Source organism: Macrotis lagotis, chromosome 1, assembly GCF_037893015.1.
Source record: "Macrotis lagotis isolate mMagLag1 chromosome 1, bilby.v1.9.chrom.fasta, whole genome shotgun sequence".
Taxonomy (NCBI): domain Eukaryota; kingdom Metazoa; phylum Chordata; class Mammalia; order Peramelemorphia; family Peramelidae; genus Macrotis; species Macrotis lagotis.
This window is the reverse complement of record NC_133658.1, coordinates 396027125-396043653: the sequence shown is the minus strand read 5'-3', so window position 1 is coordinate 396043653 and position 16529 is coordinate 396027125. Positions and strand designations below refer to the sequence as shown.

The following is a 16529-nucleotide window of genomic DNA, read 5'->3' as shown; positions in this document are numbered from 1 at the left end:
TAGATTTAGAGGGAGGACAGATTAGCAGGGAAGCAGGGATAGCTAGAAAGATAGGAAGCAGGGAGACTAAATTTAAGAAATTATTATAATAATTGAAATAAGACATGATAATGGTATGTCTTCCTGTGGGTAAAGAAAAGGAAGCTGATTAAAAAAATACCATAGAGGAAAAATTGATAGTACTTGACAAAAGATTTTATATAAGGGAATGACAAGAATGATTTTACAGTTACAAACTTGTGTGGCTAGGACAAATACAGTGCCCTTGACAGAAATAGCAGAGTTTGAAGGAAGGGTAAGTTTAGGGTATATACAACAAGTTTGGGTTTGGACACATGCGATGGAAGATGACATGTGGAATGTCCATCTGACTGTTGGTGATATGTGGGATTGGAGTTCAGGAGAGAGATAAGGGCCAAGCATATTGATGTGAGAATCATCTGCTTGTAAAATTACCATTGAATCCATAGAAGCTGATGGTATCACTTAGGAAAGAGTCAATAAGTAAGTAAACTTTTATTAAGCACTAGAATCACAAAGAGAGAATATATTTAGACAGGGAAAAGAATAGGACCAGGACATTATATTCTTAAAAGGAAAGAAATCAAAGACGAGCTTAGAAATGGAAAGTAATGTTTAGTTCAACAGACAGGAGGAGAGAGAACAGTGGAGTGGAAAACACAGAGGAATGCATCTAAAAAAATGGAATGAAATGGAATTGAAAACCATTTAAGTTCTTTTATTGGGTCCCAATCACTGTTGAATAGTGAGGAAACAGAGTTCCTGAAGGAGTCAGTACAGGAAGGAAGTAGGAAACAATCATTTATTTAGTATCTACTATGGGCCAAGCACTGTGCTATATATTTTACAAATATCTCATTTGATCTTCACAACAACCCTGGGAGATAGGTACTGCTATTATTCCCTTTTTTATAGTCGCAGAAACAAAGGCACACAAAGATAAGTTCACACTGCTAGTAAGTGTTGAGGCCAGATTTTAACGCATGCTTTCCTGAGTTTCCTGTTCTGGCACTGTTTGCTAACCCATCTTCATGTTCAGTTCTTGGCATGAACAAGGAGAAAAAGGACTGAGAAAAGGATTTTGTAATGGGGGGGGTGGAGAATCGAAGAGGAAAGGACAGAAAGAGATTGAGACCCCTTCTGATAAACCAACTAAGAACCAGATAAACTAAAGGAAGTAAGGAGGGAGAGAGTTATCCAGTCTTACCCTGAAGGTAGTGACTGATGAGGCTGCACTTAAAATAACTTGGGTATGTGGGGGAGCTGGGATTGAAGTTAAGTAGAGAAAGAGGAAAGTGAGAATAGAAATTAAAAACAGGGGAGGAAATCCCAAATAGAACTTTGAGAGCTAGCCTGTTTTCTCTAGGGTGTATCTGCTAGGTTTTGAAGGAAAGTAATCTTTTCACTCCTTGTTATGAAGAGGTGACTCTTTATTCATAAACCCCATTTTGCATCTGGAAAGTTCAGTAGGGAATCTAGTGTATTCCAAGTTAGAAATTCTGGCTTGGAGTCCTGATTCTGCCACTTAGTAATTTTTTTTAATCATTTATTTATTTATATTTCCAACTACATGCAAATATAATTTTCAACAATCATTTTTAAAGATTTTGTTTCACATTTTTCTCTTTCCCTTCCTTTTCTTCCTCCCCCCAGAAAGAGCAATATTATAGGTTATACATGTATAACTATGTTAAACATATATTTCCATATTAATCATGTTGTGAAAAAAAGAATCAAATCAAACAGGAAAAAACATGAGGGGGAAAAAAACATAGTACACAAAACAAATTTTAAAATTAATAATAGTAGTAAGCTTTGGTCTGCATTCAGATTCCATAGTTCCTTCTCTGGATATGGATGAATTTTCCCTCACCTATCCTTTATAATTGTTGTTGATTATTGCATTACTGAAAGGGGCAAGTCCATTATATATAACCATCACACAGTATTGCTATTAGTGTATACAATGTTCTTCTGGTTCTGCTCACTGCACTTAGCATTAGTTCATGCAAGTCTTTCTAGCCCACCACTTAATAGATTTGTGACTTTAAGTCCCCATATATCAAAATGAGAATAATAGTACTTGTGCCACACACAACATGAGGTTTTTTGAAGACTAAATGAGATAATGGATATTAAGTGCTTTATAAATCATAAAACACTACAGAATTGTCAGGTGTTATTATCAAATAAGAAGTGCATTGGGGTGACAAATCAAAGGAACTATTATTTAGAAATGAGGTGGGGGAAGGGTGCTCAGCACAAAGGAGACAGGATTGTTTATTATGATAAACATTTCAGTAATCTTTCTGTAAACACTTAATATGGAAGATCATATGCTCTGTGTTGGGAAAACACAAATAAGAATTAGACACCCTTTACTCTTAGGGAATTTACATTCTAGCAGATCTAATATTAGATCAGCCATTTAGCAATTTTTGTCTTTATTCTTCTTCCCCTTTATCTCCTTTCCATGTAGCTGCAACAGCAAACTGTACCTAGAGAAGCTCCCCAACACCAGCATTATCATCCCATTCCACAATGAAGGTTGGTCCTCTCTCCTGCGCACTGTCCACAGTGTACTGAACCGGTCCCCACCTGAGCTGGTGGCTGAGATTGTGCTGGTGGATGACTTCAGTGATCGAGGTAGGCCATTACCTGTCTTCCTCCCTTTACACATGAAGCAAATTTAGTGTATGATGACTGGATGAATGAAAGATGTTTTACTTTTATAAAGTCCATAGTCAGTAAACATTTATTAAATGGCACTATGAAAAGCATTGGGTATACAGAGACAGTTATAAGGAAACCTTTACCCTCCAGGAGGTCCTATTTAATGGGGGAAAGACAGCACATAAAAAGCAGCTGAGAAGTTAGAGGTGCATGTGGGGGTTTGTTACCTGGTACTAGGGCATGATGAAGCCCTACAACCAGAATAGGAAATGATCTGACAAAGTGTTTTTCTAGAATTGATTCTGCCTTGCAGAATGACATGATAATCCAGGAGGTCAGCATGGTGGGAAATGAAGGGGTGAGTTCCTATTATTCCCCCCTTTCTACAATCAGAAAGTGGGAGAGAACCCAGAAGCAGGGGGCTGAGGTGTAACTTTCAGAGTTGATTTTATCTTGCTGAATGAGTTGCAGTAGATTATAAAATCCAAGAGACCAGCAAGGTGAGAAAAGAGGTGAATACCCTGATTGTCCAAGAAGTTCACTTTTTCTCATTGAATTAAAGTCATGCTATCTAAGTTTGATTCTGGCTGTACTATTCATAACCTGTGTAACCCCTAGCAAGTCATTTAACTTCTCTTGGCCTTCATTTCCTTATCTGCAGAATGAGGATGTTGTTCTAGATATATGATCCTGTTATCTGTCATCATAACTTTTATTATTCTTAACAATTCCTTTTACTCTTCTGGTTGTGAAAGGTCTAAGAAGTGATAAAATAATTATTAAATGGTGATGATGATGATGACTATTATTATTATTACTCTTGGGGTAAGGAACTGTTTCTGCTCTAATAACAATACAAAAGCATAGATAATTGAATATTATTTTTATTTAAACTTCGTTAACAGAAAAATTCCCACCTCTAGACTCTCCTTCCTCTTAATCTTTCCCTTATCTTTATTCCCTCAACTCTTATTTTCCCCTTGTCTTTTTCCTTCCTTCTCATCTTCATCAACCCCCCCCACCTTTCTTCTTTCTCTCCCAGCACTTTGTTCTTCCCACCCCTACTTTATTTCTCTGGCCCTCTATAAAACCTCTAATGTAATAATGTTAAAGGTAAAAGGAACCTCAGCGATCATCCAGATCTATCTACTCATTTTTACAAATTAGGGAATTTAGAGACAAAAATATTTTTCCAAGGTCACACTGCAGTAAATATTAAGAGCTAGAAAAGACCTTAGAGATGAATCCCGTTGTTTTACAAATGTGGACACTTTTGTTTTTTTGCCCAAGATCACATGCCCAGTAAGTAGAGAAGCTGGCATTCGAAACTATATTCTCTGTTTCTAAATCTGATACTTTCACCACTGTACCACCACTGTTTCCCACCTGGGTCAAAGCCAGGGCTAGTATCTTATGTCTTTTAATTCCAAGTCTAGGACTCTTTTCACTCAACCACATTATACTTTTCAAAATACTTTTACATCTGTTTTCTAGTGACCCCTTTGGAAGATTAAGGAACAACTTGGGGTAGAAAATTATTCTGAAAAGCTTTGCTTCTTTTGAAAGGTAATATTTCTATTTTCTGTTGGAAACAAAACAGCTGCGCGATTATCGGTTCTTTTCTGCAACAGAGATCATGATTTCCTCTCCTGTTGCCCTTCCTACTGCTGGAAATTTTTAAATTATTCAAGACATGGAAGCTTTATTATCTGTTGGAAGGCTGTAATGTAATTGCTAAACATCATTTCAAGAGCTGTCTAGCTGTATAAGCCAACTTATTCAGAAATCCCAAGGCTGTTTCAAGTAGAAAATATGTGTCATATTGATCCAAATATAGACTCTACTTTTCCTTGAAATATGAATTGTTTGAACCCTTAGTATAACATATAATTAATATTATTTTTCAGGGTATTTTTTTCTTTCAGAAAGATCTCATTTTAGAGTTGTGACTTATATTCAAGGTCAGCCAGTATTTGGATCCGTTTATATTTTGTTCAGTTACTTACCATCTACTGAGAGCCTACTATGTACACGATACTTTGCCAATCACTGAAAGAAATTCAGAGTTTAGTTAAGACAATACCTGCTTTCATGTACCTAGTAAGAAAGATAAGATACAAACACAAACACACACTAATACATGGTAAGTCCATTAGAGAGTTGCAAAACAAATTATTATGTGAAATTTGAGGAAAATGACTTTTAATTGATGAAAGAAGGGAAGACTTCTTGAAGCAGGTGACTTTTGAATTGTGCTTTCCAAACTGGGTAGAATTCAGTGGATGAAATGAGAGAGATGACATTTTAAGCATAGGGAATCATGTATATAAAGGCATGGAGGCCAGAAAATACAGGGAATTAAGGGGTTAGGGAATGGAGCCAAAAAGTAATCCATTTTGGATTTGAAAATATAGGGAGAGTTGAGAATAACACAGAAAGTTATGGTAATATCTAATTTTTGAATCCTTGAATGCCAAAGAAGGAAGTTTGAACTTTGGTTCTTGGTGGTAGGAAATGCCTAAAGGTTTCTGAGGAAAGGATTCATTTTCTTGATGTTGTTATTGTCCAAAAAAGACATGACTACATGACTACAATTGAGGTTTTCTTTAGGTTGTTTGGTTTTTTGTTTGTTTGTTTTCAAGGTATTGGGGCCAAATGACTTGCCCAAGGCCACATAGCTAGGCAATAATTAAGTGTCTGAGGCCAGACCTGAACTCAGGTACCCCCAACTCCAGGGCCAGTGCTCTATCCACTGTGCCACCTAGCCACCCCTAATTGAGGTTTTCTTGACAAAACTACTGGAGTATTTTAGCATTTCCTTCTCTAGTTCACTTTATGGTTGAGAAAACTGAGGCAAACAGAATTAAAAGACCTTTTAGAAGGATATTACAATAATAAGATGAGAGATAATAAGAGTAATAAGATAAGAGGTAATAAGAGTCTGAACTAGAGTATTGGCTGTATAAGTAGGAAGAAGAGTTCAAATATGAGAGATGTTTTGGTGACATGAGAATGTCAGAGTTTGGCAAGTAATATAACAAATGTCATGAGTAAGAATAGGGTATCATAGATTTTGAAGGTTTTGAATCTGATTGACTGGAAGAATGTCGATGCTCTTGAAAGAAAGAGAGGAAAGGAGTAACTTTAGGAGAAAACTAATATGAGCTGTGATGCACTTTGTAACCCATCCAAGACTGTTTATCCTATGTGACTCACTCTGTCCCATCAAAAATGAAAAGAGAACGTGGTATGCAGCCACTGAACTGAAGGTCAAAACTTGCTCTCCTGAAAACCAGAGTTATAACTATAATCTGGGAGTGGCAGGATATGGATGTGCTGGGTTAGAGTGTGTGGGTGGTATGCTGGAGATTTTACCTGTCACCTTCTAATATTGGTGTCCCTGTCACAATTAGGAAATAACTTCCTGGATGGTTTGCTAAGGAGAAGAGAGTCTAGAAACTTATATAGTCACAGGAGGTCAACAGCAAGAGATAGTAGCCAGATGGTTTAGTTTGGGTGATAATGGATAAGGGGGTTGTAAAGTTATGTTTGAGATAATTCCAGTAGTTGACTATTATGGGAAAGGTGTAATACATCAACTTAGATTGATCCCTTTTGGGTCATGCCATGACCTTCAGATGGCTGGTGCCCCTTCTTTAGACAACTCTGGCCTTGAAAGAGAAAGGAGAAAGAAAGGAAGTAGAATCCCAAAATCTTAAAGGTAGAAGGGACTTAGAAAGTACAACTCCTCAGGTTATAATCTGTACGGTGTATTTGACAAGTATTCATCCAGTTTCTCCTTAAATATCTCTAAAACTAGGGAACTTAATCCTTTCTAAGATAGCACATTCCACTGCTGGAAAGCTCTGACTTGTTCAAGAAATTCTTCCTTAAATAAACCCAGGTAATAATTGTAACTTTTATCTATTAGTCCAAGTTCTTCTCTTCTCAAAAGAGATCTGATCCCTTTTCAGCATAAAATAGGTCAAATAAGCTGTTAAATTGTTTTGAACTCAGGAATATCTTTGTCATTGATTTAGACTCTGATCAGCATATAGAACATAAAGTAGTAAAATAAATTGGAAAGCAGGTAATGGTGATTTGACAGGAAAATAAAGAATTATTTTTTTCCTCCAAGTTTTCAAAATACAGATATAGTGAGGAAATTACAATTATCTGAAAATGGGATAGGGTACATAATCTAACTAGAATTTATATTGAATTTTAAGGTTTGCGTGTTATCTCATTTGATTCTCACAACAACTCTGAGAGGTAGGTGCTGTTAATCAAGACCTGTGAGAAGTTAAGTGATTTGCCCAGGGTCATATATTAAGTGTTTTAGGCAAACTTTGATTCCTAACTCCAGTCTGATGGATTTATCTATTGTGCCATCTAGCTGCCATGTTCCCATCATTCTCTCTGCTACTAGAATTGTATCACATGTGCTTTCTTAGCCTAAAGAAGATGTTTATATCCTGATACTTTCATTCAGTTATAAAAGGCAGTCTATGTTTTCCACAAAATGTTAAATATAAAAATACAATTAGTAGGATAGTGAGTTTTCCCTGGATTATTTCTATCTGAATTATATTGAAAAGTTGAGAACATTTATATTATAGTCACAATAACAAAAAGCTTTCAAAATACAGAAACCATAGAGCAGAAGAAATCAAAACATGTGGGAACCAGAGGTATATCCTGTCCTTGTCATTTTGCCTGCTAATGGTATTATGCTAAAGATATTTTTAATGACTTCTTCATTCATTCATGTGTCCAAATAATTTTATTCATTACAAAAAACAGTCATTTTATCCACCTGTGCCATACTTCATATTATATTAAATAGAAGGAATAATATCAAGATAGCAGCTTATCCCCACATCATTTCTATCAAAACTTCCATTAAAAAATATGAGGAGCATTCTACATTCATTTCTTACTTATGTACTGCAAACTAAATAGACCCAAGTATAGTTAGAACAATAAAATATTTGAAGTCTACATGGAAAATTTTCCATAGTGAAACTCAGCATCAATATAATAATGTCAAAAAAATTGATTTTTAAATGGCATTTTTCAGGAAGAGTTTAAGCATGTTATGGTTTTGTCTTACCTTAAATCCATTATCTTCTCTCCTAAATAGAACTAAGTATAGCCTCCAAGTTTAAAAAGGAGTTGAACAAAAATACTGTGCTAATCACTTGCTGTACTTGTATGACATGAAGATTATATGTCTCAATTGAAGGAGATATATTAAACAACTCCTTCAAATAATAAAATCTTCCTCCAAGGATATCACAATGTCATTTGAATTCAATCATAGTTATATTCTTACTGTACACCAAGGAAAGATAGGGATGGAGAATTTTAAACTTAAATCCAGAAGTCAAAATTGAAATAGTGGGCAAAGAGGATATTTGTACATACATCAGTCTTTTCCAGAAAAGACACATCAAAGATAATATCATTTAGGAGAAATCTGTGACTAATGTCAGAATGTTGTGATGTCCTGAAAATAATTCTCAATGAGGAGAACTCATTTAAAACACATAGTACCTGTATATGACCAGTCATAATGTACTATACTTTGGGAACCATAAAATGGACCATTGTACATTTAGAAACTATCCTAAGAAAAACTCATACAATATTAATGAAACACAAGGTCCACCATCTTTACAGCAATAGAAATATTTTACTTCCTCCCCCCAAAAGGAGAAAGAGGATTAATAGATATTTTATAGGGCATATAAAAAAAGATTTTATAGACTACAGATAAATTTTTTGGGTTTTGCAAGGCAATGGAGTTAAGTGGCTTGCCCAAGACCACACAGCTAGGTAATTATTAAGTGTCTGAGGCCGGATTTGAACTCAGGTATTCCTGACTCCAGGGCCAGTGCTCTATCCACTGCGCCACCTAGCTGCCCCAGATAAACTTTTGATATAAGCATAGATTACTTCACCAAGCAGTAGTAAAAATTAATAACAGATATACATGAATTCGTCTAGCCAGGTGTAACCAAAAGTGGTTTACCTATGGATGGAACCTATAGAAATGGCTAAAATTCCAAATGGGAATCAAAAAACCTTCATGGGCAACAACATCCGTAGGAACCCAGCCAACAATATGTCAGCAAAGAAGCATTAAAGCAGTTGCCTGAGTTTTGTTAATCTGTTTATAGAAATGGAGTGGTCTATGGTTGCAATTTAGGACCAGATCACTTCCACCAAAAGCCTGGATTTACTGAGTGATGCTGCTTTTGAGAGCAAGTGATTAAAAAAAGAGCAACATTTCTCTGTAAATTATAAAAATTTAGGGGCAGCTAGGTGGCACAGTGGATAGAACACTGGCCCTGGAGTCAGGAGTACCTGAGTTCAAATCCAGTCTCAGACACTTAAGAATTACCTGTGTGGCCTCGGGCAAGCCACTTAACCCCCATTGCCTTGCAAAAACCTAAAAAAAAAAAAAATTAGTATCTTTTGAATACCTAGAAAGACTCCATCCAATACCCATAATTATACACTAGAAATTCACCATCTTCCATAAACTTACATGAAAAATATCCATATTACAAATAAAGATCCTACAATATCCATAAAAGAATTCAACAAGCAAACAATACAGGAAATCAAGACAAAATTATTCTTTGTAATCACCCGTATGCAACATTGATCTGTAAAAATAAAATGCTTGTGACATATATGCATCTATGCATGTATACTTGTTTGCATACATTTACTGTTAGAAATGAAAATCATAGTCCCTCTTTCCAAAGTGAGGGTCACATGACTTCTAATAATGAAACAACCTGGAGTGACTAAAAGATTGTTTTACTCAACATTTCCTGCAGGAAAGGCATCCCCTAGTGGAGAGAGCCCCAAATTGCAACAATATCCTGTCTTATTTACAGTCTGAAAGACTTTCTCCTCCCATCTTGAGCCTGCTATTGGTCTGAATCATCATGAGTACAATCTAATTGACATGCCCACCCCATATTACTCCCTAATATTGTTTCCCCTCCCCAGTTATGCGATACATGTTATGCTGATGACCCCTCAGTTGTCAACAGGGGATGTGTGAGTTATTATGTATGAGACTTATTAAGCCTGGGACTAGCTGGAGCTCAGTTTCAGTCTAATCTCATCCCTGGCATCTTTGGCATCTTCAGGTCTGGTTGGAAGAACTCTCCCAGTTTGATGATTGATCATAGTCAGTTCTTCTACCTTCCCTTTTGTTTTATTCCTACATTCCTACATGAAGGCCTGTGTCTTTCAGCCTAATCAATAGCCCAGAGACTCCTGCCTTTGTAATGGTACTGTTCTGATAGATACCTGTGAAACCTTAACAGCCTCCTCTCATATCTTGTGGAGACCAAACACTCAGTATGTTCTCACATTTAGACACTATATGTATATCTATATATGAATAAATGTATGTATGTCTGTATATATATATATATATATATATATATATATATATAACCATTTTCTCAAAATTACATGATTAAAAAACTTTCAAAATATTAAAATCATAGTAATGTATGAATAGGATGAGATATACAACTAATAGTCTAGAATGTCCTCCTGTTTCCTAGCCAATTTAGTATCTAATAAGAGATCTAGCTCAAAGGTTGCCACTTCTATGAAGCTTTTTCTGATACCACTATTGGTATTGTATCTCTTTTTCTCAGCCTTACCTAGCACTTGCTGTACATTTCTTATTTATGAATCATTTTATATTATAATTATCTATTTCTTGTCTTATCCTCCTTCTTGACTGCCAACTCCATAAGGATAGAACTGTCTGCTCTAAACTTTCCACTTCTTCCTTTACCTCTCTTGGTGCCATGGAGGGACTTAACGTAAATAGTACACAAATACTTAATGAATACTGACTGGATTTATTATATAGAAAAGATGTCCACAATTCCCTTATAATCCAAATAGAAAGAATGTGCACTCACTACTACTGGGTTTAGTATATATGGAATTAATCATTTTGGATTTTTTTGGCTAGGCAGTGGGGTTGTGACTTGCCCAAGGTTACACAACTAGGTAATTATTAAGTGTCTGAAGCTGATTTGAACTCAGGTCCTCCTGACTCCAGGGTCAGTGCTCTATCCACTCACCTAGCTGCCCTGGGATTAATCATTTTGACAACTATCTTTTACTAAAAGGCTAAAACTTCAAGATTGTTCTGGATAGTAACAGTATACCTTATGTCTCAGGGTTTTACTAAATGACAAGCATTATTCAACTTTTTACAAAATCACCTTGAAATGTTTTACTCAATAGCAGTTTGGACATAGGTAAATAATTTTCTTTTTATTTTTGGATTGTAGTCTATAAGAGCTAGTCTTGCTCCAAATTTCCAATCATTACTATTTATTTTGGACAAAATATGGTCTGGGTGAACCTGTCAGTGTTGCTAGCTTTGTAAAACTAATACTGCATTACTTCAAAAGATTCGTAATTTCATTCATGTGGATACTTCTTCCACAATTCAGATTGCAATCCCTTTATACTATAGTATGCAGCCTTTGTGAGTGGCCAAAAATTGAATAAACCTCTTTGAAACTTTACTATTTCTGTTCAAGGCACCACCATCCTTTCAGTCTGCCATGCTCACAGTCTCAGTTTTATCCTCTCATTCTCCTACATTGCACATATTTAGTCTCATTATTCCTGCCCCTACAACAGTAATGTCAAGCTCAGATAGAAACAAGAGCCACTGAACTGTACATACAGATCCCTGCTGACTATATATTAACTTGGAAAAGCACATATTAACTTTATTCCTATTCTATTATATTTTTATTTTGTTACCTATTTCCCAATTGTATATTAATTCATGGGCAACATTTACTTGTGTACCTGCAAGCTACATGTTTAACATCTCTGTGATATCACTGTGATAAATAAAAAGTTCAAGAGACATAATTTCTGAATAATTAAATCATTTCAATAATCATCCCAGCAAATAATTAAAGGGTCAGTGGCATTATCCAATGCCAAAGGCTCCTCATGGAACCCACTGAAGGCATATAATCCCTTAGAAGAGGGGGTGTTGCTGAGGGTGGCAATCAACTCCAATTGTTAACAGTTAATAAGAAGAATTAATATTATGAGAGATGACCTTTACTAATAAGGGCTGGGGGGGATGTGATTTTGATCACTAGCTCCCCAGATTACCCCTCCCCCCAGCAATCTATACCAAGGATCTACCTTATCCCTGTATCCCCCAGCCCAAACTTACTTGAGTGGAACCTTAAATAGGAAAGGTTTGGAAAGGTTTTTCTAATTGGATTCTCTCCCACCCTGGGTCCAAAAAAAGCATGTATTCCAAGAATTTGGGCAATCTCATCCATCGACAGTGTTCTTCAGAGAGTGAATGGCCCACCAGTTTCTGAAAAAAATCCTGCTTCCAATTCAACAATTGATTACTAATATAGGAGAAAATTAATCATTTCTCTCACCTCACACCTCTATTCCCTCCATACTACTTACATGACCTGGACCTTTGAAGTCTTCTTCTCCCCTTCTGGTACTTGACAATGACTCAAAAAAAAAAACTTGTGAAATTATAGAATGAGCCTTGGTTTTGTATTCCGAGCTCTTGGGTTTGAATCTCATCTCTGTTACTTGCTCCATCTCCTTGGGTTTCAGTTGTCTCTTCTGTAAAACAAGGGATCTGGTTTAGGTGACCTCTGAAAGTCCCTTCCATCTCTTTATCTTTTATTATGTGAACAAATTAAATTGTAACTTCCACTGAGAAAGTGATAGTATCTTTTTATATTTTACTCTTTGTGAAGAACAATACTTTTAAGTAGAAACAATAAACATTTCTTAGAATAAATTTCCTACCAGGCTTCAGTGTTGCAATTTGAATTTGTCATTCTTCCCCTAAAATCTGCTTCCTTCAGTTCAGTTCTGTTCTTCTCCTGGTCAGCCAGGCTCAAAAGTTTTATCACCTTTGACTTTTTTTCTCCCCATTACCTACATTTATGAAATTGTCAAGTTTTTGTTGATTGTAGTTCTGAGATAATTTTCTTAAATCACTGTTGTAATTTGAAAAAGATACTAAAGATTTTTGAGAAAGGTATTAAAGATGGGAGGAAATGGGAGTCAGCAAACTGGTTTTAAAAATAGGGTGAACAACTCAACATTCTGACCCTGGGAGGTAAGCCTTTCTTTTTTAATTCATTTGTTGCACAAAGGTTCACCATTTACTACAGAATGTTCATAAGCTACTAAAATGTCACAAAAGCAAAGACATTTAAGAAAGGGGAAAGGAGGAAAGGGAAAGAAAACAGTAACTAAATGTTACTAGACTTAGACGCCCCCAATAGATCCAGCATAGATTGATCAAACTTTTATAAGAGAACTAGTCCACCTCCTGTTCAAGGAGTCTGAAGGAGGACAGTCAAGGAGTGACCTGCACATGATTGAAGTCAGGCATCCACATTGGAAGGCTAAGAGCCAGGAAGGTGGAGGAGGGATACAGGGAAGGGCCTGAGGTTGCTTTCTTTTATCTTGGTGAATTTACGTTTATAAAGAGGGTCAAACTGAATAATGGAGAGGGAGTCAAAGGCCCACAGAAAATATCTGAAAAGCTAGACAAATATTTCTCCCTTAACATCAGTATGACATCAGATTTATTCATAATAAAGCACCAGCAGTGGTATAAAAAAATGAATTAGTGAGAAAGACATTGGTAGAGACAGGAAGGGCCTGTTAAGAGACTCTTTCTGTGATATAATTGGATAGTCATGAGGGTTTATTAGAGTGATAATGATGAAGTGAAAAATATCAGGGTGTGGTCTAGTTTCGGGTTCCAGAATAAATTCATGAAAGACTGACTTTTGACCCAGAAGTGTTTAAGAACAAAGGAAAATTTATTGCATATTATTGTAGTTATCAGAAGCTAAAGGAGAGCTGCAATAAAGGCAGTAAAGGCGATTGGATCCCCTGAGGGGATTAGCAGCAGCAGCTGCCATCTGGGGATATAGCATAAAGAGGGAGAACAGCATAAAGAAGAGAAATTAGGGAAAATTGCAAGATGCTTGCAACTGGACTAATAACATCTTCAGCAGGGAATAAGACCAGGTTTATGTAGGGGAGTGGGGCAGATGTACATACTGGAAAGGCAGGGGATTTACATCTCAGTGCCCCTTTTCTGTGGGATAGTCCTTGGGGTAAGTTTGGGAAGGGAGCAGAAATATTTACATCTTAGTACTACCTCTGATTGTAGGATAGCCCTTGGGATGAGTTTTCAGGTGTCCACAATGGGTGCTATTTATCTAGATAACAATGGGATGGAAATCAGATGTCCACATGATATAAAAGATCAGCATTGATGGAAATAATATTTGGCATAACATTTTTCTGTCTAATATTTCCTCTACCTCAGTAATAATGAAAAGAGAAATTAGATAGAACAAGAGGAGACAAAGAAGTAGAATCGCCAGATCTTATCTATTTAAAGAATAAATATAAGAGGAAAGGGAGAGAGAAGAGTCATAATGGGTAAATATTTGTACCATAGAACAAAATGGTGAAAATATGATAAAAGCAGGTTTAGAGAAAAAGAAAAAAAACTTGGTTTTAGATATTTTGAATCTAAATGACTGGTGAGATGTCCACAAAAATATATCATGTAAGCAGTAGGAAGCATAGATCAGAATAAGACATTCCCTTGATTTCAGTTCTTTTCCACTACAAAACTTTTGCACATGTAAAACTTTTCTCCTTTTTTATTATTTCTTTGGGATTTAGACCTAATCTTGGTACTGGCTGAGTCAAAGGGTATGATCAGTTTTATCACTCTTTGGGCATAATTCCAGAAGCAATCTTAGTAAAAAATATCAAATCATAAAAAGATTAAATGCAGTCCCTTATGGATCCATAGTTGAGAGAGAATTCATAAGCAAACAAGGGTGAGACAAGATCACAGAAGACAAAATAGAAAATTGACTTTATAAAAATGTTACAAATCAGTACAATAAACTATCGAATGACCAAACAAATTGAACATATTTCATATAAATATAGCTAACATGTATCCAAGATAAATAGGAATTGATATATACATGACAGAATATATCCAAGAGATAAAAAGAATTAACACATAACTCAGAGATACTTAGCAATTGATAAATGATTAATGATTGTGAATTATTATTTTAAAACATTGCAGATTTTCAACAATCATGTGAAAAATACCTCAAATCAATAATTACAAGAGAAATACAAATTTTAAAAATTCTGAAGTTTTACCACATACCCATAAAATTGACAAAACTAATAAAGACAGAAATAATTCCTATTAGTAGAGCTGCAAATTGGTCCAACAATTCTGGGAAACAATTTGGCATTATTAAATAAACTGCTAACTTGAACAATTGACCCAGTGATCTATTGGAATTTACACCAAGAAAAAGTTTTATAATACTAAAATAATGATTTAAAAATGGAAAAATTTCTGCCAACTGTGGTGGCAAAATTGTCCCTACTGCTGAGGAGGCTAAGACTGTTAGATCACTTGAGTTCAGGGAATCTGAGTTGCATAGGGCTAATATCAATTACATTTCTTCACTATTTACAACTAATATGTTGAGTCCCTGGGAGAAGAGCACCATCAGGCTGCCTAAGGAGGAGTAAACTAGGCCAAATCAGAAAACAGGTCAAGTTAAAATTTCCATTCTGGTCAATATTGGTATTAAATCCATAGGTGACTGCTATGCTTCCAGATTGAATACTATAGGAAGACCAGTCATCCAAAAAAAAAAAAAATGGGGGATAAGGCTAAACAAAATGTACTGCATGAATGGAATGGAATATAGTTAAGTCATAAGAAAGACAATATCAGGGATTCAAAGAAATCTGAGAAGACTTGTATGAATGAAAAGTCCCAGATTGAAGAGGCAGGTTCAGTTTGGTGAAGTAGCAAGAAGAAAATTCCTCCAGTCCAGAAAATGCCCTAATCTGAAACTGATAGGGGAAATACAAGATAAAAAGGTCACAGTGAACAATTTTGGCACAGAGAAGGTACGGTCTGTGTGCACTAAGAATGGAATCTGGCCAAGAGTGGCTTCATAAAGTACTTCAGAATTCAGGTGGAGGCTGGGAATCACAGTGGGAACTGGTACTGACTGGATCTTTGTTATCCACTACCGAGTTCTGGTTTGTAGAACCAAAGTAGACTAAAAAAGGACAAGGAGCAGTCACATGTCCTAGGTAGTGTAAAAAGAGAAGCAAGGAAGTTCAGAATCAAGCAATAGCAGTTGTGGCTCAGACCTCCAGTAGCAGAGCAGAGTCTCAGTTCCCCACCTTCTGAAACCTGCAGAGGAAATACCAGGGCAGGAATTCTAGACCAAAGGGGAGTCTGTATTTCTGCCCTCTAAACCTATAGAACCTCCAAGCTGGCTGTCCTTGACTATACATATTTGTAGCTGTCATTTTATTTTTCTTTCATTCTCAGTGGTAATAGGAAAATGAAGTAGGAAGGGAAAAAGGTTAGGTTTTTGCTGATTGAAAAAAATAATATTTTTAAACATGCATTACAAAGAAAGTCAGGAGAACAATATTCAGTGACTACATTAATGTAAATAAAAATACTAAAATTTGGTTAAAAACATTAAAATCAATGATTAATCTTGCTTCTAGAAGATATAGTATGAGTTATAGCTCTCTCCTCCTAGTTGAGAGATAGGAACAACGAGTATTGAATACTGCAGATATTGCCAGGTATGGTTGCTGTGATTGGAATTGCTTAATGTTTTCACTTGATGATGAAGGTTGTTGGGGGCAGAGGTGCTCAAAGCAAGAGACAGAGT

At 35.9% G+C, this 16529-nt stretch overlaps 1 protein-coding gene and 1 long non-coding RNA gene across 7 annotated transcripts in view; one reads left to right on the top strand and one right to left on the bottom strand.

Annotated features, from left to right (window-relative positions):
* Positions 1 to 16529, top strand: part of GALNT10 (polypeptide N-acetylgalactosaminyltransferase 10) — a 167674-nt gene that overhangs the window by 101553 nt on the left and 49592 nt on the right. For both annotated transcript variants that reach the window (XM_074212552.1, XM_074212553.1), the window contains exon 4: positions 2501 to 2667. In XM_074212552.1, coding sequence (XP_074068653.1) covers positions 2501 to 2667 — 167 coding nt within the window. The remainder of the gene's footprint in view (positions 1 to 2500; positions 2668 to 16529) is intronic.
* Positions 1 to 16529, bottom strand: part of LOC141506106 (uncharacterized) — a 79273-nt gene that overhangs the window by 40690 nt on the left and 22054 nt on the right. For all 5 annotated transcript variants that reach the window (XR_012473768.1, XR_012473770.1, XR_012473766.1 and 2 more), the window contains exon 2: positions 12202 to 12369. This is a non-coding gene — a long non-coding RNA (uncharacterized LOC141506106). The remainder of the gene's footprint in view (positions 1 to 12201; positions 12370 to 16529) is intronic.